Genomic DNA, 24,413 nt, shown 5'->3' on the forward strand with positions numbered 1-24,413 from the left:
CAAGAAAGCACATTATGCAAACGCTGCACAGCCTAATCCATATTTTATAACTACAAGAATAAGCAGAATAGATATGCTAAGCACTCTTGAATGTTGGCTTTCCCCTCCAAAATACCTGCATTGTTCTCCCAAAGGGAAGCAAGGCAGACATTAATACAATTGTGCCAACAGAACTCATGGCAATCAACTTGCATTTTGAAGGCATGGGACACTTATCAGTTAGAGATCCAATTACACACGAGACACCACATCCAGCTATAAAATATTTCATGCATATTTACAGGGTTTTTTAAGCAATAAATGACTCATCTGATTTAACTAGCTTTGATGTTATGTTTCTGTTAAATTAAAAACTGCTGCAGTTCAGCTTGTTGCTCGCTTGCAGGCTATGACATGCTGCCACCAGGTGGAGATAATTTAATAAGAAACTTATTTATGTACAGAGAGTGTGGGAGGACCTTCATAACATGAAATTGTTAGTGTAAATTAACCAATCAAGGGGGAAAAAAAAATCTCTGAATTAACTAGAGAACTGGGACAATACTTTGTATCTACCACTAGCATAAACATATAGAGAGGCCAAAACTTGATAAAATATATTCTGATAAATCCTCAGAGATTTGACCTTCAAAAATTGAAAATTTCATACAGAAGTTCATTAAAAAGGCTGAGCAGCAGTCATCCAACCAGACAACCAGTTCAAATACAATCCTGCAGCATTACACTCTTTCACCATTGTGTGTATGTGAATAACTGCTTAAAACAAACAAAAGACAAAGCAATTTGAGGCAATTGGGTCAGGAAATCAGTTACACAGTACTGCTGCTTCTTGAATATATCCAACAGATAGCAGATAAATGTATGTTTTAAGTGATAGCAGTAAAAAATCTGATTGTCAAAGACCATACATGGCTGCTCTCTTAGCAGCGACAGATTATGGGAACAACATATTATTTTCTTTAGGGACTGTCATGCCACTGCACTGTGTTTCTTCACAACACTATGTATTTAAAAGGAAATACAAACAGCTTTACAAAACACTTATAAGCAAAATAAAACATTTGGACGATGCAGTAGAGCCATCCCTCCCTGTTCATGTTCTAGCAGCGCAATCCTCTCATAAAGACCACCCAGCTTTACATAACAGGAGGAACAAGCATTCTTTCACCCTCAAGTCCTTGCTGGATGCAGGTAATGGAGAAAGGAAGGCTGAGAACAAGGAATCACTGTATCATACACGGCTTGACCCTCGGGCTGTCTCCAGCCAGAGACACTGCAGCACTTGAACCACGTCTGGCACGCAAACTTCACTCCCTCCCAAGGGCAGGCACCAGGAGATTTGCAATCAGGGAGATTATACAGAGCTAGGTTGGTGGAGAGGTTCGTAATTGGCTGCATGTCAAAACAAAATTGCAAGAACCAAACCTCCAATTTAGCTTTACTACAAATTACACTGCAAAGCAAAGGTGGAGTTGTCTTCCCCTGGGAAAAAGGCCTGTTGATTTTATGTGTCTGGCTGGGAACCTACCTTATTTTTCACATATTTACACAAAATCTAAAAGCAGGCATTCATTGCTTCAGATCTAGAATATCCTTTCCTATTCTTCACTAAACTTTTGATTTGGTTTAGTTCTTCAGTACTTAAAAAAAATAATAATATAATCTTCATACCTAACTGCCTTAGAAACCTCTGCTTTAAATTAATTTTTCATAGTATGTATTTGAGAGTATCCTGTTTGTCTTAATTTGTGACATAGAATTTCCTCCCTAGTCAGATAGCAAAGTATTAAACACATTGATACCCTGAGATATATGAAATCTTTGTAATTATACTTTGTTACATAGAATTAAGACATTGCAAGCAAAGAAAAAAAAAAAAACACAGCACAAGTATTTTAAGTTGATTCATTTATATTCCTCTGATACAAGATATGTTGTAAAATGAGAATAAAGTAGCAAAGAGAAGATTGTTTCAGCGGTGTTTTTAAAAGAAAATTTTAATTGTAAATGTAATTTATTTGTAAATTACAAGCCTGTCACTGAAATGCATTTAGTCAAACCTATTTAGGGAATACAGGTGGAAATCCTGTGGTTGGTGTTTTGCAAAAAGCTAAAGATTGCCTTCTAATATGGAATCATTGATGAGATGCATCAACTAAAGACATAATAAATTGGAGCTATGATGTCATTTAATGATTTAATATGAGACTGGAAGAGCATCTCAACATGGACCAGAAATAGAAACCAGGTGTTTCCAAAAAGTGGAGAAAAATCAGGCTGCATTAAATACTAGAATAATATGCATAGAAAGTTGCAAGAGCAGCTACATGGAAGCAGGAAGAAATTATCTTCCTGTATCTTCTAAACCTGTGCGAGCTTATGTACCTCACAAAGTGTCACCCATGTTTTCCGATAGAACACAAGGGTCCAAGATTTGCGATCAAAGAAAAACACATTCAAGCAATTATTAGGTGGTAAACAGGATTTAACAGAACTGGGAATAAATGAATGGAAAACACTGTCTTCTCCAAACTATACCTACAAATAAAACATGCACTTTAACACATGCAAGACTAGTTTGATATACTTCCAAATAGTAGGAACTGAAAATTAGTAGTGGCATAAATTTCTTTCTTGCATTGATTACACTGATATGCATCAGATGTATCCAATTCAAAAAAATGTGAACAACATTGTATTTTGGGGTATTTTTTGTGGTAAATCTTAAAACCTTAATGACAGTGATATAATTTTAAACTAAGATCTAAGCAACTTCGATTTACATGGCAGAATATCTACAAAAAAAAAAAAAAAATCTTATGTTACGAAATTTGGAAGTCTATCCTGCCAGAGATACTGCTGTTTCATAAGAGAGGGTATGGAACATTACACACTCTTTCCATTTGTCCTTTATTTTCAAGGAATGAGTGGAACTAGACCTTGACATGTTGAATGTCAGTTATATGATTCTCTTTTTTCCTTAGGCAAAGTTGCTTGTACAGCATTGACTGAAACCATAAATAGAGAACATTTAGGAGAATATTCACCAGAAAAAGCAGCTACATTGAAGAAATTAATGACATAACCATAGAAAAAGGCAGAATTTTGTCTTATCATTAATTATTTAAAAACATACAAAAGTCACAATTAAAATTCTTCTCCTCAAGATGAGTCACTTTTTAAGGTCTCCTCTGCAGAGAGTACAAATGCTGATCATTTTATGTTTTCAGTAACAGATTGGCAAAACTTACTTGGCTATGATTTCTCTAAATACCAGATCCTTCTTTAAACATATCCAGAATAGTTTGCGTCAGTTCCACAAAAGAGTTAAGGCTTCTGTTTTTCTAATAACCATAACTCTTATTTTCTTCCACTGTTTGAGAATTCCTACTTATTTTGTGAAGTCAAAGCATTTAGAAACCATTTATTTTGGTGAACAGGAGTGGACTCTACAATCATATTTCATAGCACTTGTGAAGTTCTGCCTATTTTTCAACTCAAATTTTGGACTTAATTATCACTAATCCATAATAAGAACATGAAATATGTGAAGAATGAGATGATTCTCATTGCATGATTAATCCTTGCACAGATTTTACAAACATTAAATTCTAGAAAATTTCCTGAACAGATGTTAATATTTAGAATGGATTAAGTATTAAACCATTAATTTCAATGTATGTTTTATTTTACCAAATAGAGACTTATAGATGAAAATTCAAGGTTTAATTCTGAAAATTACAAAAAAGTTCTGTTTTCCTGGGATCTTTTATTAAGTTAGAGATCCTAGTGTCCTTCTATAGGCACAGCATTACCACATGAACCTCAAATCCATTTACCCCCCCCTTTAAAATCACTTAATTTTATAGAAATTTTTTGAAGTATTTTTGAATATTTTCTTTTCCAATTTTCTTCACTCTTATGAACAAAATGATTACATTTTCAGACTAAAGAAGTTTAGTCAGCTCAAACTAATTTTTTTCCTTCACCAAGAATATACTTGAATGAGAGAATAATTCTCTTTCCTTCCACTTGTCACTCTTGAATTGTTAAAGAGGTCAAATATATCCCTCCCCACTCTTGAGTAAACAAACCAATTTGCTCGCATGTCCTGATACCCTTTCTTATCTTGCATGAACACTTATTCCTAAAAATTAAAACAATTTTAAAAGAACAGACTTCACTGAAATATGGGAAAAGGGTGCAACTAAATAAAATTAATTATATTTTTCAGATATATGAGACTCCAGACTATATTGACACCTACAGCCTCACACACTACTTGTGCAAGAGCAGCAAACCTGTACTGGCCAGACATCTTTTAAACAGAAATACAGAATTTGCTGGTGAATCCTGTTTCATTTAAGATTATGAGATGGAAATTACTTGCTCATTGGTTTTGGCTTCAACTTTCAATTAAAAAAATCTTCCTATCATTACCCCTTACCATCAGCTTTTCTTGGCCCTTTTTAATACCTCCTTCCCCTCCTTACAGAATCTTGGCATTATGACTATGAATTTAAAAGATCTTGGATCCCAGAACGCATAGGATAAACCCAGAGTGTGTTCTATCATCACCAGCAAGCTCGAGAAGTGTTACTAAAAGTAAGAGCAGGAAATTATGGTGGGAGTGGTTGAGATTTCAGAAAGATCTGAGCTGTACACGTACAACCTGAGTTGAAGACGGTTTGCATTTCAGATGGGAATTACTAGATTTTTTTTAAATTTAGGTCTCTGAAACTGGCTTTTTGTCCTAAGGCTTACAGGAAGGGAGAAGAAGAGAAAGGAAGGGGTGGAGGGAGAGAGACAGTACCACTCCTGTTTCCTACCATGCACACCAAGTTAAGGACAGACAAACAAATCCTGCCGGTGAGTCACAACCGCTGTTCTGCAGATAGAGACAATTATGCACTACAAAGATAAAACATTCTGACTCGTGCACAGGGGGAAGCACTGCCTGAAGTCCTTTGAGATGAACAAGCACTCCTGTTTAAGAAGGAAACCATGGGAATGGGTGTGGGGGTGGCACAGAGCAGGAGGAACGAGTGCTGAGGGTCTGGGATGCACAATCGGCACAATTCGTCCACTCTGCATAGGCTGCATCACTGGAAGGGTGTTGGGAGGTAACATTTAATTCCACAGATATGTATGGAAAGTCTAGAACTCCTAGCTATGCAAAGACCATTTCCCTCCCTACTTTCCTCTCTCACCATACATGACTTATTTTACAGAATTTAAGAAATGGTAAACTCTTCCACAACTTTCCTTGTATTTAAAAATTTACTTAGCAATCTAGCTTGCTTCCAACCACTTACTCAAACCACCTGTTCAGTATGAACCCAATTTGTGTTTTCCAGAGGGTGTTTTTGTTTGGCTGGGTTTTTATAGGTGTATAACAGTATAGATTTCCTCCTGTTGGTAAATTACTGACATGTCATTGCATGGCTTCCTCTTTTCTGCTCTGTCTCACAGGACATCCAAACTTTTCACTTGCTGCAATTTAAAAACAACAGTGCCCAAATGAACTAGTACAATGAAATAATTCTGCATTTCAGCAGTGCTTTATCACCTGCCACCACTGTAAGAAAAAAACTCAATCTGCCGCCTTATGCAAGAAATTGACTATGACACCTGTTAGTTACAAGCACTCCTTTTGTCTTCATTTACTACCAGTATCCTCATGCTGAGCTCAACAAGACTGAATACACAAAAACACACCTCTAAAAGAAAATTAAAGCAAAAAATGTCATATGTAAAATTGCAATTTAATTAGCAAAATGCTTCTGGTGGGATAACTGGTTTAAAATTTGGAAAAGAAGTTCTACATGAAGCTAAAAGAACTAATTAAAGATACAAAGGCTTTTAAATGTTCACAGTAAACCATTAATATTTCATTTACAGAGGAAAATGTACCAAAACCAATATAGATTAAATATGAATATTACATTATTGTAACCTTGTGCAAAGAGCCTGTAAATGTAAGAAATCCCAAACATTAATAATAAGAACATCCATGTCTGTGAGGAGGAAGAGTATTATTGCACTCCTCTAAACTGATTTTGCACTTCATTTTAGATAATCCTCATAGTGTCAGGTTCTCTGAATAACTTTTTTTAATTTTTTTTCTATCTTTTTTTTCTAACTGTTATCTCAAATATTATTCTAGCAGATCAAGAGAGATTTCCTGGAATTTTTTTTTGGGGCTAGGTAGGAAAAAGGGAGACAGGAAAAGGGCTGTTTGTGTTTTGATTTACATATGAGAGAAACAAGCTTAGATATTGAATGTTATAACCCTTTATTGAAAATTACCTGTAACTGACCATAAATTTGCCAGATTACTGGATAATGAAGTTATCTGGCATATTTTGACTTGAAGAACCAACTAAGTACTTTTAAATTCCTAAATATCCCTCCTAGAACTTGTTTTAAATTTTCTTTTTTTTAAGTGGTTTTACGAGCCTGAGGATTTTAGATACAAAATGCACAGTATTTCCCTTTCATTTGAAGCTGTTCCTGCCTTTAAACTAGCTGTTAACTAGTCAAGGAACAATGAACTGTATTTCTTACAGCTGACACATTCAGAAGTTAATTGCTGACATGGATTTGGCAGCTGTCCCAGTACAGGAAAAAAAGAATGTATGGATTCAGGCTACTTTGCATTCTGGTCAGAAACACGCACCAGCAACATGACAACGAACTTTGCACTCAAAAAGGTCCCTCTTTCAGAAGGCTGCAGATTAAATAAAACATCTTGTTTACCAAAGTGACAGATTTGGTCTGTACAAATCAACAACCAAGATTAAAAAATCAAGGAATGTATTACATGCAACAAACTAACCTTTAATAAAACTATAACTGTTCTTTTCAAGGAGCCTATTTAAACATAAGAAAACCCCCCACATTTTCCTTAAAGTGAAAAAGGGGATACATGCTGCTAAGATACCCACATAATTTTCAATAAGTATTTGAATGCTAGTTAAAGATAAGAAACACTAAAAAATGTTTATTAAAGATCCAATTGAATAGAGAAATTAAAACTATTCTAGAAACACACAAAAGTCCTTGTATTTCCGAGCCAGTTGCACTTTCTGTTGAGTTACTCCAGTGATACATGCTATCAATTTTAATCATAATTTATCTTGTGGTAGTGTAAATTATACTTTTGTTCATCTGAGTAATGCCTACAAAAAGAGAGAGATGTGGTCTTGTTTTAACCCTGCAGAAGCCAGGAGGGGAGGAAGGGGAGTAAAGCATCCCAGAGCTCTGCAGAAGCAGTGCAGGAGCACGTGTGTGTGCCTCTCATGCCATTACCACAGCTCCAAGCAAGGCAGCTGCCCAAAACATTCCTTTCAGTAACTGAGTGCACACTGAACAGCATCCAGAACAGTTATATAGAAGTTATGTTATTGACTTTGAAGAAAAAAACTATATATCTCCATTTCAAAGGCACATCGTCATTTTTCCAAGTCGTCTGGGGAAGAAGTGCAAGAATGAATATTCATACATCAGCAGGAGGTAGTGATTGAGTTTATAAATTTATGAAATATGATTGGTTTAAGATGTAAATATCCATTTTCATATAGGATTAGAACTTCTCCTGAAATGCTGGGTCCCTTGCTCTCTACATTGCCAATGGTTAAAGCACCAAGAAATTCCACTGTAATGAAATACGTCAATATATATGAGCTACACCAGTTACTTGAACAAAAGTACAGCTGCATTCTCTGTACCTCTCTTCTCTTTACAATCCCCTTCTTGTTCTTCCACTGGTCTTTTCCAAGCCTTTTAGACCTAACTGTAAATAAATTATGCTGCTGTTTATACAGCCAATTCAATTTACAGCAATAGATAACCTCTTGTGTGGACAAACAGTGAAGGGGACACATAAATTTTGCCCCTCTAATTACTCTGCTCTCTCAGTTGTTTTAAGGGATCAGGGAATGTTCATTCCAATCTGCATTCCAGAGCCCTCCCCATTTCTACTGCGGGATTAAAGAAACTACACAGGGTTGCCCCAGCATTTGGTACCCTGTACACTGCTTGCTCAAAACACCTGCCTAAGTAAAAATATTGTCTTTTTAGAACATTGATTAAATACATAGACTTATTTAGCTATTTCTATATTTGAAATTAATTACTGATAATATTCTAATTTGAATATTATCAGTATTAATTTTGCATTTGTATTTCAATGTGTTTGTGGATCATAGAAAGGCAGCTGTGTAAGACCAAGGCACCTGTGTTTAAATGGAAACAAAACTCAGGAAGACAAAATCAGGTCCATCTTCACTCCCAAAAGACAAAACCACAACTACAGATATCCAGTCTGGCAATTTTAATAAATGGAGTTTTCAGGAAAGAAGAAAAAAGCTTGGTCAGGCTCTGAACATATCAACACTGGAAGCATCTTTCTCACCCAATTTCATGAACCTGAAATATTACCAGTCCAGCATTCACAATCAGCTTCAAACACCAAAATAGGCTGGATGGCCATGGAAGTAAAACAGTTTGGTTATTCTATTTAGTTTTTCAAAGAGATACATGCTCACAGCTCTTATTTCAAAACCACAAAAAAGTAATTTCTGATGCAGTGTCAGAATAGTGAGAGGGGAACATAAACCTTTAAATACATGTCCTACAGGTTGTTTTCACCCACATTAGGGTGTTTTTTGGCTATGTGCTGGGTTTTTTTGTTTGTATTCCTCTCCTTAGCCCCTCCTCCCCAGTAATGTATTTTCCCACCAAAAAGCACATTTATATTTTGATTCCCTGATTCCTCAAAAAGAACCACTGAGAATTCCCCTCACTAATCTGCAGATTTAAATAAAGATTTCTGAGAGGTACTCTTTAGGATTCTAAAAAAAATGCTAAATCAAGCCCACCAAACATTTCAGCCTCAGCTTTGGCCATTTTGAGAATCAAAATGCATAGCACCAAAGAAAAACAGTGAAATCAGTTGACAATCAGCACATCTTTTCATGTCAGTTTAGACTCTGTATCACATAATAAAATAAAAAGCAGGATGACTGTTACTGCATTGAAATGACATCAAAATAGCCAGTTCAATTCTGGATTTATGATGGACTCTGACTTTTCTCAAAGTTTCTTTATGCTTAATTTAACATCAATTAAGAAAGAAAATATCCACAGGGGCATGACTTCATTCACATTTTAATTCTTGCAAGACTGTAGGAAAAGTATTTTCATAATGTAAAGGAAAAATAAAAAAACACTCAAAAACATCCATAAACCCCCATTCCAACAAAAAAGCCAAAACCCAGTCAAAACAAGCAAATATTTATTTAGGTAGGAATTGAACTTTACACAGAGGTATTTAATGAACAATTGAACTCAAAATGGCAACACAATTTTTTTTTTTTGTATAGAAGTGTTTACTGTGAAAAGTAGCTTTTGCTTCACTGTGCAGTTTTTTTTTCCTAATAGCTGCTTAGAAAAGCTTATATTCTAATTTCTGCTGTTTTAGTAATTCTTTGTAATAGACACGTGCAGCTATTTTTAGGACCAGATTTTAGAAAAACATGAGGTAACAGAATTTTAAGAGGAGGAGGGATTGTCTTCCAGTCTTATGAGTGCTATGTAAGACTCTATCTGACGCTTTCATTAGGGAAAAAAATAATGGAAATGGTTGTAAAGCACTGAAACAGACTTCCCACGAAAGTGGTGGAGTCACCATCTCTGGAAACATTCAAAATTGTGTGAGTTTGACAGAGGACAGTGTTCAGCAGTGAACATGGTGGTGATTCTGCGTTGATGTTTCATAAAGGTCTTTGACAGCATCAACAATCCTATGATTCTATAAAAACACCTCTGGACTATGAAAAACAAATGATTTGTTTTAGCAGCCCTATACCTTTAAACAAAAAAAAACAAAAACAAAAAAAAAAAAAAACAGTAAGAAACCCCAAACACCCAAACAAACAAAAACAGAAAACCTCCACCACTGACCAAGAAACATCTCTTGTTGGAGGAGAACAAACACTCAGGTTCCTCCTTCCATACTGCTTGAGTTTCCCATCTCCCCCCTGTTACAACACTGGGGTTTTTTTTTGATCAAGCATTCATAAAAATAATTAGATAATTCAGTCATTTTCATAGGTAAAAACAGACCATCATTGCAGTAACAAGATTTTATACAGGAAGACAGATAGGGATGTTATTTATTTAATATCTAGAGGTCACAAGAAATAGAGTTGGTATAGTCATGAAGAGAAATGTTTTTTTCTGCAGCACTACCTTGTATTGACTTACATGTCTAAAGACTAAGAGTACCTAAAAACCTTAGAGAACACTCTTGAGTGAGCATCAGTCTTGAAAATAGTCACAGACATAGTTAAGGTGCAACAAAGCAATAGCAACAGTCACTAATCACACAAAAAAGAGTAAGATTTCCATAGAACAGCTTTTATAATATTTATATGATGATCAAGTCTTTCTTTTGATTTTCTGGGAAACTCACTGGCTACATTTATCGGTCCTGTTTGAAAATGAGCACAGAGGAACAGAAATCAGAACTCCATCTAACAGCAGAAGGGCTTTTCCCTGGAAAAGGATGTTTTCTGGGATTGCTTAGTTGTGCTTGTTTGGTTTTTTCCTAAATCAGATCACATGTAACTAAAAATGCAAAATAGGTGATTCACAGAGAGGTCTATTTCCTTTCATCAGCATTTTTACTCTTTATTTAGTAGTTTCCCCAGCCATATCTGCTCTTTTATGCAGCAGATAAAGTGTTCATTCATGTACCTAGAACCACACAAAAAAAATAATAAAGGCTGTCAGAGTGTGGCACAAAGGGCTACACAGAGAGAAATAGGTGATTCCTGAGATGTTAGAACACAGAGAAGAATCCTTTGATTTAAACTACTCTTTGCAAACTATATAGAAATTTAATGCAAGATCAAAATTATTTTTAAAATTAGCAGCACATACAAAGGCCATGCCCTCACAGAATTGAAAATAACTATCGTGACAGTAAACAGAATTCTCTAAATTTTCTTCCAAGAATGGTAAAATATGAGTAATTCTACCAGAAGTTCAGCAGAACTGTTTGGCAAACAAAACCTCTGAGAGAGTTCTCAAACCCAGTAACAAAGTTTTTACAAACACAGGCTGTGTAATCCAAAGACAGAATTCTAATTCACAGAAAAGCAGTGCACAGGTGCTGGAAAGGGTTATTTTGACTAAATGCTAAAAGCTGTTGAAGCCAAAGTGTGGAATTGCCATAAACTGGCACAAGTCCCTGGAACATCTGATGGCTCAGACAGTGGCACTTACAGACCTGCAGGCATGACCTGAATACTGAAAGCCCAAAGAACAATTTTGACCAGTGTCACAAAGCCACAGACCAAAACAAACAAGTAAATCAAAACTCTCAAAAAATAAAGCAAAACCAAGTGATGAATTTAGTGATGGATTTTTCACAGTGAATGCTAAACTTCCCAACACAGTTATAGCCTGGGCTACAGCTAAGTGACCAAGATGATTAATTGCAATTTTTTCCACATGTTCCCAGAGGGAGACAATGAAACCAGCAGCTTTAATATCTGCAATGTATCTTAGGATTTATTATTAAAAAGCACAGAGAAAAATATCCTTTTTGTGTCTTGCACTTTATTTATCTCTTGAATAGAATCTGGCACACCAGAACACCCTTTTAGTTTCCAGTTCTTCCGTGCTCCTTGATTAGCCCACACTTTTTCAGCACTACTTATAAACATGCCCACTACTTAAACACACAAAGTTAGAGCTTGATTTTTCTATTCTTCACTGAATCAAAATTCCCACGTACTCATATGGAATTTATACAACTCCTGAAAGCTTCAATCAGACCCTGAAAAGTGCAATCAGTAGAACCCCTGAAACACTTGACTCCAGTGGGAGTTCCGTGGCTGCAGGGTGTGCACAGTTCTGTTAGCAGAACTCATCTCACATAACACGGTTTTCTTAAAATAAAAGAAAATAAAAGTCTGGAGATGTGGCATTCATCTCATACTACAGACAGTCTTCACTGGGAAAAGTCAGCATTAGCTTCTGCTTAACTCCAAATTTGGGTATTGTTCCCCAACAGAGAAAGCACAGGAGCACGTGAATGGCTGCATTATTTATGACAGACAGCAATGCCCAACGGGATATAATTCATCTTAAATTTCAAGATGTATAAGACAAGATTTACAAAATTAGCAGTCAGGAGCAAAAAACCATACAGAAAGCAGAAAAACCAAAGATTCTGTTGCAAAATAAAGATCCCTCATATCATATCATTCAGGTGATTAGCAAAAACCAGATGTAAATATTGCATAATGTTGTCTTTGCAATTCTCTATTACTGCTAAAATTAAAAAAAAAAAAATAAAAAACATGAAGAATTTAAGGCTGCACTTTGTAAGAACTGGTGCAGCCTCACTTTAAGTGTTGTATGCTGTTTTGGCTACCTCAGTATTGGAATTATATCAGAGAACCAATAGACAGCAATGAGGATAATGAAGGGTCTGGAGGGGAACCATATGAGGAGCATCTGAGGGCACTTGGTTTGTTCAGCCCAGAGCAGAGGAGGCTGAGAGGACACCCCAGTGCAGTTACAATTTCCTCATGAGGGGCAGGCACTGATCTCTGTGGTGACAGTGACAGGACCCAAGGGAATGGCCTGAACCTGTGTCAGGGGAGGTTTAGGCTGGGTATCAGGAGAATGTTCTTCACACCAATGGTGATTGGGCACTGGAACAGGCTCCCCAGGGAAGTGGCCACAGCACCAAACCTGACAGAGCTCAAGGAGCATTTGGACAACGTCTGTGGCACATGGTGGGATTGCTGGGGTCTCCTGCACAGGGCAGGAGTCAGATACTATGATCGTAGTGGGTTCCTTCTAACTCAGGACATTCTGTGATTCTGAACCATCTTAAGAGTAACAATACTTTTTCCCTCCTGTTCATATGCTACAAAGTCGCTGCTATTTTGGTCACAACTGAATTTCCATCCTGAAGGGTTGGCATTGTTTTTTTTTTGTTTATTTTTTAAATTATTCTATATCTATTTACTCATGTATCAAGCTTTGTTTTAGAGTATCTCTGCTCTTTCCATATGCTCATCCCTGGGAATCATCTTTCTAGAAATCCAGTCTCTCTAATCATTTATTTCACGAGGATTACTGCTAGACCAGTTTTAGCCCTCACCTCCTTGTAAGGCACAACCTGCAACACTGACTATAGTGCAAAAGAGATACTTACAAACAAGGAAGCTTTTTTAAAATTGGCCTGATGCAGATCAGCTTAAAATTCAAGTACTTCACATTACTGTTTGTTAAATTAAAATAACCATTACCAAAAGGGTAGGAAAATAAAATGCTTAAAAGAATTTAGGAAACTGACTACTAACAAAAAAAAAAATCATTCACTGTAAAGCCCATTAATATAACAGGTAGTTCTGAATCCATTACATAAGAGATTGGCAGCTTCTCTGTTATGTGCAATTTCAAATGCCACAGAAGAGTTAAGTAAGGAACTGGTATGACTCCACTACTTACAGCACCACAATTAAAGGACTGAACAATATTTTTTCAGACTTCTTTATCTCTTGTGCAAGTTGTTGACACTTTGTACCAAGCAGATCAAAGCACCGGCAGATTTAGGAACAAATTCAGGCAACAAAGATCTGCCAAGATTGTTAAGGAAGATCACACAGATATAACCTGACATATCCCTGAACATTGTAGGTGCACTGACAGAAGTATCACACTCTTTCTGTTCTGTACTCACTTGTTCCCTTATGACTCCTGCTTTGAGTCTCTGTTGAGGTCACTGGAGCATATCAATCTTTTTCTGATCCAGTAAGCACATTAGTTTATGAGTATGGTAGGTTCAAGAACTTCTTAAAATGCTGTATTATGATACTCCAGATAACTGGTCTCCAGTACACTTAATATATCCTCATATGCTATACTCTTCCCCATAAATCAACTACACTGAATCTGTAGTTTATTCTGCTTTGACCAATGAAAATAATGTCATAATATTAACACAATACAATTGCACCTTGATTACATGTATCCTCTTACAATAAAAAAAAAAAAGATTGTATCATCAGTTAAAGAATCTGTTCATAATAAGAGGCAAGATCACCTCTTCCTTCCTATTTATATCTATCTGTATCACATCTTTATGTTTCTGTTAAATACTTTGTTATTTTAACCACAGTCCTGAGTTCACGCAAGCCAAATTCAGCTGAGTACAAAGGTCTACAAAGTTAATGGGTTTGAAATTACTTGCAGCTTGACTGAATCTGGTGCAACATCTTTTAGTAGCAAGAAAATTGCTGGCAATGAGTGTTTTTAATCTGAATTCATACTATGCTCTAAAGGGCACCTCTTGGGCAAAGGGGTCAGGACAATGACTTCTTGTGTGAAGTAGGAATTTTTCCAGGCATGAATTTTGGATCATAGCTGATATTGTTCCTTAGACTACAACTGCAATGCAAAGCATTAGTTTAGTATTAACTAATGGGAAACATCATCGTGAAAAGAAAAGTTTCATTTGTATCCTTATAAGTTACAAATAAGCTACAGCTCTGACTATTGCTGAATTATGAGGTTATTCATCAACCTCTCTCCACTGTTTAGCAATACTACTCAGGTAATTAGAACATCAAATTAAAACCAGTGCAGCCTTCTAAAGTCACAATATAAATTTCGTTAGGAGGAAAGATTTAACTCAGCAAAATGAAAATGAGCCACTTGTATTTCCCTCTCAATTTTTTTTTTTTTTTTACCAAGAGCCACTACATCTTAAATGAACATAAATTAACATATCAAAGATCTATGCTCTTTATGGAAAGCTAGTTCTTGAAGGAACTTATTTAGTTAAGAGGAAATTTATTTCAGTAATGATAGGCAGGACTATTAAGAGGCTGACAAAACCTCCATAGTACTATATGCTGCTTCCCAATTTTATCTGGATGTTATCCATCCAGAAACTGGATATTTCAGACAAGATTATGCTTGGACAATGGAAACTGGTAACAAATTACACCCTTGGTTAGTAGATCTCCAGGTTTGCAAAATAGGTTTCTGAAAGACTCGTCCTCTTCATCCTTTTGGCAATGACCTTTATGCACCGCATTAAAGAGCAGGTGAAACCAAAGAACTGATTTTTTTTTTATTATTTTCCAGAAGAGGCAGGAAGCAGATAAAACATTTCAGCAGATGTTTGGCTACAAGTTTTTAGCATTGTTCTTAAATAGGCAGAAACTGTGTAATGAATCTTTAGTTGATACACTTTACTGTCACCTTTCCCAGATTAATCCACTTGAGACAGTAAAATAAATGCTTTTAAAGAACTGGTCCTTCTAGTCTCTCATGCAAACACAAACTTAAGTCAATGGATGGTGTCCTATGACTAAAATTAGCAGAGTTTGGCTACAATCATAGAATGGCTTGGATTGGAAGGGACTTTAAAGATCATCTCATTCTAACCCCACTGTAATGGGCAGGGACACTTCCCACTAGACCAGCTTGCTCAGAGCTCCACTCAACCCAGACTTGAACAATCCCAGGGACAGGATCCACAACTTCTGTGTGAATCCTGTTTAGTGCCTCCCAAATGACAATATTCACAGATATCTTAACATCTAAGCACTATAAATTTCTCATTCTGCAGTAGATGATCAGACTTGCAGTTCACTGCCATGCATTCATTAATGATCCAGCTGCTAATGCACAAATGCAAAGAGAGAAATTTTCTGTTAATCCTAATTTCCTAAATCATAACAGCAGCATAAAGGGACAGTGTTGCCTATCTCATGCTATTTAAAAACTAAATGCTGGTGACCTCCTGCCATTTCAAGAGACACTTTCACATACTCCATTGAAGCCACTGGAATCGATGGATTCCTGCTAAGAATGAGCCTCTGTCTTGGTGCTTCCATGGGGCCACTCAAATGCAGGACACCCAAAGGCTTGGCTGTCTTGTGAACACAAGAACTTCTAACATTGTTGATGCCTGTATTCTTCATTCATAACTTTTATTAACCCTTACTGTATTTCTTTTCCACTACACAAAGATTTTAATATCGTAATATGTCACCACAAAGAGCTGTAACCAGATAAATGACTCTCCCTGTTTTTCTTCTTTCTTACTATTCAATAAATTAAAAGGTAGGTTCTCTGGTCATCTACAGCAAAACAAATCAGAAAATGTCTTCTCTAATTAATGATATCATCAATCAATAGATAACAAATAATGCAAAAATTCAGGCATTTAATAAAAATAGGAACCTTGGTACCTTTATTTTTGAAGACACCCCATTAAAGATGCTATGGCATAACAAAAGGCTTCTGAAGAGTATCTTTCTTAAGTTAACTCTTTTGTTTCCTGATATAGTTAAAAAATATACAAACACATTCAGTTTTAAGAGGAACTGAGCTACAAAAGCAATGAAAATATTTTGCTAAAGAATGCAGAATTACATCACTGAAGCTGGACATCCTCAAATTCTTGAAGTATCAGCAAGTAGTGCTTGGAATGCCCTATTTAATACTAAAAAATACTCTAAGATTTAAACTAGTTACCCTAGTTTCCAAAATGTGAATGTTCTAGTCAAATACCTAAACTAAGAAGCAGTTAAATACACCAAGGGGGAAGCCATGACACTACATCAGAATCAGGCCATGATTGATTGCTTAGGTCAAAATAAAAACTGGTGTTAAGATACAAGCAACCAACAGGCCTGGATCTAGTTCAAAGTCTCCAGAGTTGAATACCTCAGGTTATCAATAAATTTTTCCTGCAGTCTCTCCTATTCCTGAATTTCAAGAGACATTGAAAATGAGATTCAACTGACCTGCAAAACTTCAGAATGTCATCAATTATACCATCCTTATTTCTTAAGGCAAATGTATATGCTAAGAAAAAAAAAAAAAAAAAAAAAAAAAAAAAAAACAACTAAAACACCCCACCAAAAAATCCCAAAAAAACCAAAGCAACAACAACTCAAGCAAACAAATAAAATAAAACATCTGGCATGAATTAGTTGAAAACTGGTTTAAAATCTGAATACCAGCCATTATCCAGATTCTTTACCTGGACAAGTTCATATCCTACTCTTTCAATAACAGATTTTCAACTCACAGTCACAAATTACAGTGAAGTTAAAACATGTGTTTCCCAAAATGTCATATTAACTTGACTCAGTTGCAGTGGAATCAAGTGGCATGTGCTGAATGTAGCTGTGGGATTACTGGAGTAAATTGAAAGAAAATCAGTAGGTAAACATGAACCACTTGCAAAAGGTGCCTCAAAGAAAAGGTCAGTGAAAGGGCAAACAAATACTGCATTTGTTCTCAAAATATTTGTTGAAGAAGGCGGCCATGAAAGGCAAATAATACATAAATTCATCTTAAAAATCCAGCAGCATTTCCATAGATAAAAATAATGAATTATTTAAATAAATGTGTTCTCCTGAAAGAGGAAAGGTCCAAATTATGCTATTCAACCTCTAAGACTTTGAAGCTCTGTGTCTATGACTTTATCATTCATATGTTTCATGATTTAGAGTTACTGCAAATTATAAAAGTATCTCTAATTTCATTTGTATGGGAGTGCATGAAATAAAGCTCTCTACATATTTTTCATCTACCTATTTCTAAGTCAATGTTTCAGAACTCCTCATCAGGTCAGGCTTATTTTCAGGCAGGTATTTTGATTCCCATATTTACCTGAAGAGGAGAATGTAGCCTAAACTAGAAAAATCAAGCATGATTTTGTCAAATTTTTGTTTGTTTTAGAAGGGTGAAAACAAGAAAGAAAGATAACAGCAGTGTTTTAATCTTAATGCAGTTGTACAAATCAACTGGTAGAAAACGTCTACTTGAAGTCTCAGGATCTGCATCAGATTCCAGTGTACAATCAGAGTACAACAGTAGTTCCACTTAATCCAGTAAGCAAAATCACTGATTTCAACAATTCCAAATGTCATAGGTTCACTACCCAAAAAGCAGAAAGAAGCAGGATTCCAGATTCTTGGTCAGTAAGACACACATGCTGGCATCTCCCAGGGGAAAATTCCTTATTAACAAGCAGCCCCTTTAAATTACTTGTAAAGAGAAACTCTTCACAAAATGCAAGAAGAGCCTTCGTGCCAAAGCAGTGAAAAGAAGAAAGTTGAAGCACAACATACCCACTCCTATGAATCTCCTGGATGAGCACAAAAAAAAAAAAAAAAAAAAAACAAAAAAAAAACAAAAAAAAAAAAAAAAAAAAAAAGCTAACCTAAAGGAATGTGTATTATGCAGAGTGGTAAAAAAAAATAGGATTTTACAATTTGGGAAGATGCCCATTTCATCCACTTCAAGTCAGTGTCCCCAGACACTGGTAAAAACCAAAGAAATTTTATTTATCACTACATATCTTAAAAGGCAGATTTGCAGAGTGCAGTATGCTCTTTTTGGGTTTGTGGTATGGTGGGGAGTATGTATGTGTGTTTTGTTTCAATTTTTATTAAAGCAAATCTAATTCAAGCTCGATAAATTGTCTGGACAGCTTTGAAATGTTAAGGAAAAAAATCCTTTTGTTGGAGCATAATAACACTGCCAGTTAAACTCCTCCCTTGTGATGAAATTAGGAGAGGGACTATTTGGTAGATAATTATGACATTCATAAGCTCTTAACGTGAGGGGCTGGGGGAGGGGGTGCCTGTCTGCTGCTTGTTCTCAAACTGCTCTGATTTTCTGGAACAGAACAAATACAGCACAGTTCCCTCTCTCCAGTCTTGAACACCAGCACTTCTCAAAGAAAGGCTTCAGTCATTCTTCATAAAATCTACTGCAGCTATATCTACAAAATATAAATCCTGAACCCAGGAGTTGCAATATTTCCAAAGCGAACGATCCAAATGTAGTTACTGACTTTCTCTTAGCCATCCAAACTATTTAAAAAGTCATATTAATTTAATACTCACATAATAATGCCTTTCTTAAAAACAAACCAAAAAAGTAACCCTTACAAGCAGCACAATCTTCATTTGATGATGTAAGTGCTCCTCACCACTGCATTCCACAAAAAAAAAAAAATCCCCAAGAGTTTTTGGAACAGCCTCTCAAATAATTGGATTCACTTCAAGAAATTCTCAAGATTACTTCAATGTGGGGTCAAAAAAACCCATGTACAACAAATCACCTCAATAATGCTCATTAAAATTTAAAATAAGCTCCCCCCTAAACATCACTGTAGAAAATGCCTCTTCCCTAGCAACATAAATGGGTGCATTTTCCATATGCAGATGTTCTCCCATTCCCATTTACCATGCCCTGCTGTGGATTGAGGCTGCACATTGCTGTTACTTCTACAGTCATTTAAAAAATTGTACTCTGCCACTGCAATTCCCTTCCTTTATTAAAAAGAATAAAATGAAGCTGTTTCTTTAAATTGAGGGAAATAACTTACTATCAATATTAGGTTTATTCAGCTTTCCTGCTCTTCTTTCCACCCCCCCCCCCACATATCCTATAATTTTTAAAACCCAGTTTAATAGCATCTGTAATTCCACTCCATTATTTATCTCCTGACATTTGCGATAGTAAGAAACCTAAACTATGCAATCCTCCCACGCTGCAGAAATCACACTTCACAAAGTGGCTTTCTACCCTTCCTCCTATAAAGGAGGAGGCGCATTCCACATCTCCATCCTTACACCAGGTGGATCCATGCAAAGCCTGCAGGAAGCGTTCCCGATCTCCTCCTCTGCCATCCCAGTGCCGGCTGGACCCAAAAGCCTCCGGAGCGCTCCCGAATCACTCGCTGCTCCTCGGAAAAACCAGGGGAGTATTTTCTGTAGAGACTGAGAGCACCTGGTGCTCTCTTTTTACTAATTGTCACCGAAAGAAACCGCCTGGATGGTGCCAGGCTTAGCCACGGATGCACGGAACATTTGGCAGCTGCGGTTCTTGGTACCCCGAGGCATCATGCCTGACCCCTGTCCCCTCCTTAATGGCCACAAATGTCACTGTCCCCCCACAGGACACCATGGGTGGCACATCCAGCCCAACACAGGACACCGTGGGTGGCAGATCCAGCCCAGCCACCCCTGCACAGGACACTGTGGGTGCCACATCCACCCTTTCCAGCCCTGCACAGGACACTGTGGGTGCCACACGGGACACCGTGGGCTGCACATCCAGCCCAGCCAGCCCTGCACAGGACACCGTGGGTGACACATCCAGCCCAGCACAGGACATCATGGGTGACACATCCAGCCCAGCCAGCCCTGCACAGGACATCGTGGGCTGCACATCCAGCCCAGCCAGCCTTGCACAAGACATCGTGGGTGACACATTCAGCCCCGTACAGGACACCGTGGGATGCACATCCAGCCCTTCCAGCCCCGCACAGGACACTGTGGGATGCACATCCAGCCCCTGCCAGCCTGGCACAGGACACCGTGGGTGACATCCAGCCCCGCACAAGACACCGTGGGTGGCACATCCAGCCCTGCCCGCCCCTCACGGCGGCACATCCTGCCCGGCCCGCCCCTCACGGTGGCACATCCAGCCCCTCACGGTGGTACATCCAGCCCTGCCAGCCCCTCACGGCGGCACATCCAGCCCCGCCAGCCCCTCACGGCGGCACATCCAGCCCTGCCCGCCCCTCACGGTGGAACATCCAGCTCCTCAGGGTGGCACATCCAGCCCTGCCAGCCCCTCACGGCGGCACATCCAGCCCCTCACGGCGGCACATCCAGCCCGTTCCATCCCGTTTGCAGCGGGGCGAGGCCGCCCCGTCCCGGGCGCTGTCGGCGCCGCCGTGGAGCTCGGCCGCCCCCTGGCGCCCGGCGGCGGCAGCGCAGCCCGGGCCGGCCCCGCTGCCATCCCGCCGGGGCGCTGGGGCTGGGTGGGGTTTATTCCCCCCAAAAACCTCCTTGGGAAGCGGGGCCGCCGCCCACCCCGCAGGTGCAGGGAAGGCAGCCTCGCACAGGGGTATAACGGGAGCGGGGGCACGGACAGCCCCGCATGGCTCAGAGCCCCGGCCGGACGCCGGGAACTTGCCCGAACAGTTTCCAAACACCGCTGTGGTTATCCCTCAGCCAGCGGCTGCGCCCCTCCCGGAGCCCCTTCCCGCCCAGGCTCTTGGAGGAGCACAAATCCTTAAGTAACTACGCTGGGGACATCCAAAAATAAACAAATAAATACCTAAATATATACATATCTATATATATGTGTGTGTGTGTATATATAGATATATATGTATATATATATGTATGTATGTATGTCAGCCCCAGAAAACAGACCAAACCCAGTGGCCGCACCACAACCCCCGAGTCCGCGTATCTCGAAGCGCTGTACATATGTGTATAAATACACATAGATACATATATATATATATACATATATATACATATATGCAGATACATATGGAAAGATATGCAAAGGACGAAGCGTGCCCGAAGGCACAGCCCGGCGCGCCCCGATCCCGCCCGCACCCCGCGGTGCCATTCCGTGGCACACGGGCTCCTCCGCACCCGCGCACAGCCCCGCGGCCCCGACAGCGCCCTCCCCTCCGCGCCACCCCGAGCCGGGGCTCGGTGTCCCGGCAGCGAGCGGGGAAGGGATTTCCTGAGAGGAGAAACCCCGAGAGGAACACTTCAGGTCAGGTTTCTCACGGACTCTACCGCCGGCACTTCTCCCTGTTCCTATGAACGAAGCCCACGCTGCCTTCCCCGCGGGCAGACGCGGATTTTAAAGACCAGTGCTCGGCAGATTTTGTGTAATCGCTTCATCTCTCTCACACATTTACCAGGCACAAAAAAAAACAAAAAGGCAAAATCCTATGCAAAGCAGCTAAGTGCACTTAGCACTGTCCAGCTTTTTTTTTTTCCTCCTCATAAATGACACCTCTTGAAGACTGAAACGAAAAAAAAAAAAATAAAAAAAAGAAAAAGGTGGGCGATGAAGCAAGTTTTAGGTCCTTTTTAATTTGGTTCCAGGATAATGCATTGCTTTAATTTTTTTCCTCCGTTTCTTTGAGCGAGTGGACAGCATAGGTAAGAATAATAATTAAAAGAAAAAAAAAAAAAAAAAAAAAAAAAAGAAAAGGAAAAAGGCGGCCGCGCTCCGCTCCTACCTTGCCCGCTACTGAGGAGCAATCCGAGCAGGTAGAGAGGCAGGAGGCTCATGTTCAGGAGCTCTCGCCGGTGGACAGTTCCAAGTCGGAGGATGCTCGGCCAGCCCAGGCAGACCCTGTCACCGCTGCTGCTGCCGCCGCCGCTGCCCGCGCAGCCCCGCACCCGCGGAGCGCCGCTCGCCAAGTGCCGGCCGCGCCTCCCGCGCCGCGCTATATCGGCGGGGCCGCGCCGCCGCGCAGGGGGCGGGCGCACGGCGGAACCGCGATCCCTCCGCCGCACTCTCACTCGCACCCGCCGCGGCGGCGAGCGCCGGACCCGCAGATTCCTCCGCCGCTCTGAGAGGTGGCGGCAGCACCGGAGCATCCCACCCTGCATCCCCTTGAGCATCCCACCCTGCATGCCCTCCTGCATCCCTTCCTGCATCCCTTTCCCGATCTCCCCCTGCATCCCACCCCACATCCCCTCCAGGATCCCTTCCCCGATCCCCCCGTGCGTCCCTCCCCGCTCTTCTCCGCGGCCCCTCCGGAGCCCGCTCCCCCCTCCGCTGACGAAGCGGACCCAGCCTAAAGCGAAGAGGCGGCGGCTCGGGGGAGAATCCCACGGGGAGCCCCCCCTCAGCATCCCGGGAGAGCGCCGCTCCGCTGCCCGCGGGCGGGGATGCTCCCCTGGCGCCCCCGTTCCCCCCGGAGCGGGCGGCGGGGGCCGGGATGGACCTTTGCTGCGCCCGCGGGAAGCGAGCCCCGCGTACGGGTGCGCCCGTAGCTAATCCCGTCGGGCTTGTGCTCATTCGGCTGTCTAGGAATTCACTCGGTTTGACTTCTGTTATTACTCCAGAGTAATAGCCGAATACCTCGGCTATTCGTGGCTGCGTGAAATAAAACCGATAAAAAAATAAATTGTTTACCGTTTGGATGCTTTGGTACTGTCTGGCTGAGGATCTTGCTTTGTAAGGAAAAAAAAAACCTGCAACCTGCATAAAGGGGTGGGGTTTTTTTTGTCCAGCTTGACTTTGAAGAGGTAATTCTTTTTTGAGGGGGGTAATTAAGCTATAGGCTCCAAAGCAGGTTCCATAAATTTGTCACCTTACCACCTGTATGATATATGGAAGGAGATAGAAGTAGATTTATATTAATGTGAAGCGGTGATAGTGGATAATAAAGGATTAATCCAAATTAACACATCCCTAATATTTTTTCCCAACCCTTCCCTTGCCCTTTTCAAGAGGATTTGAGGAGGAGGAGGGAGACAAGGAGTCCCTTTGCAGCAAACTAATATGAACGACATGATCAGTATCTCCAGCTTGGCTCCTGCTGCACAGTAGTCTACAAAATTCTGAAATATAGGAAGAAGAAATATTTTTTCTGGGAAGAACAAGATAGGGGACAAAGTCCAAATTCTTTCCTCAGAGGGTGGTTTTAGGACACTTGGGGATAAAACAGAGTGAAGAGAAAATGCTGGTGGAAGGGAATGTGAGGGCTTTTTGCCATTGATTGGTTGATCTACACCACGTAAATCAGAATCATATTGCTCAGCTCCACACTTCACAGTCCTGCTCTTAAGCTAAAGATTTTGTAATATCATATAAAAGGAACAGGTTCATATATATTTAAGTGGAATTGAACTGATATTCCTCATAAAGTTTTGGAAATCCAAAATATGGCAGCCTCAGCAAAGCCTTACAGGTCAGAATGGGATTTATGTTTAGGAGGTGCTCTGATCATGAATGTCTTGAGAGATTCTTAATTGCAGGAGCTTTTGGCACCAGCCTTTAGTGCAGGTTCAGGAAAGCACAGCAGAGGAAAATTTTGGTGAAATTTTCCCAGGTGTAAAGGTTCCATTAGCCCTAGTACCCAACTACAGGAATAGACATCATTAATAAATTAATATAGAAAGGTAATGAAAGCAATTATTAGATAAAAACCTTAAAAATAAAATTTGCTTGGCAAAGAGCGATAAACCCTCACTATCAAGTGGGTAGGATGCAAGTTTTATCAAATTTAATGTTTTGGAGGATTTTCATGCAGCAAAAGTGGAATAATTAGAGAAAATAAAAGGGGTGTTAATAAATAAAACCAAATAACTTGTACACATACCTGAACATCTATCACCCTATGGCTGAGGGTCAGAAACACCTTGATCTGCACAGGTTCAAGGAATGAAATCCATGTACACATGCCCCACCACAACACAATACAGAAGCAAGTAGGAGGTTTCTTGCCCATAAGAATGCTGCTATCCCAAGTTTGCTTATTTGAAATTATCAACATGATGAGAATTTCACCAGTGTCAGGT

The 24,413-nt window shown here is 39.5% G+C and overlaps 1 protein-coding gene across 2 annotated transcripts in view; it reads right to left on the reverse strand.

Moving 5' to 3' along the window:
• NCAM2 (neural cell adhesion molecule 2) overlaps positions 1-22,290 on the reverse strand; it is a 273,486-nt gene extending 251,196 nt beyond the window's left edge. For both annotated transcript variants that reach the window (XM_063150025.1, XM_063150026.1), the window contains exon 1: positions 22,121-22,290. In XM_063150025.1, the coding sequence (XP_063006095.1) occupies positions 22,121-22,172 (52 nt within the window). In that variant the 5' untranslated portion in view covers positions 22,173-22,290. The remainder of the gene's footprint in view (positions 1-22,120) is intronic.
• Positions 22,291-24,413: the final 2,123 nt, after the last annotated feature.

This window comes from Melospiza melodia, chromosome 2, assembly GCF_035770615.1.
Source record: "Melospiza melodia melodia isolate bMelMel2 chromosome 2, bMelMel2.pri, whole genome shotgun sequence".
In the NCBI taxonomy this organism is placed as follows: domain Eukaryota; kingdom Metazoa; phylum Chordata; class Aves; order Passeriformes; family Passerellidae; genus Melospiza; species Melospiza melodia.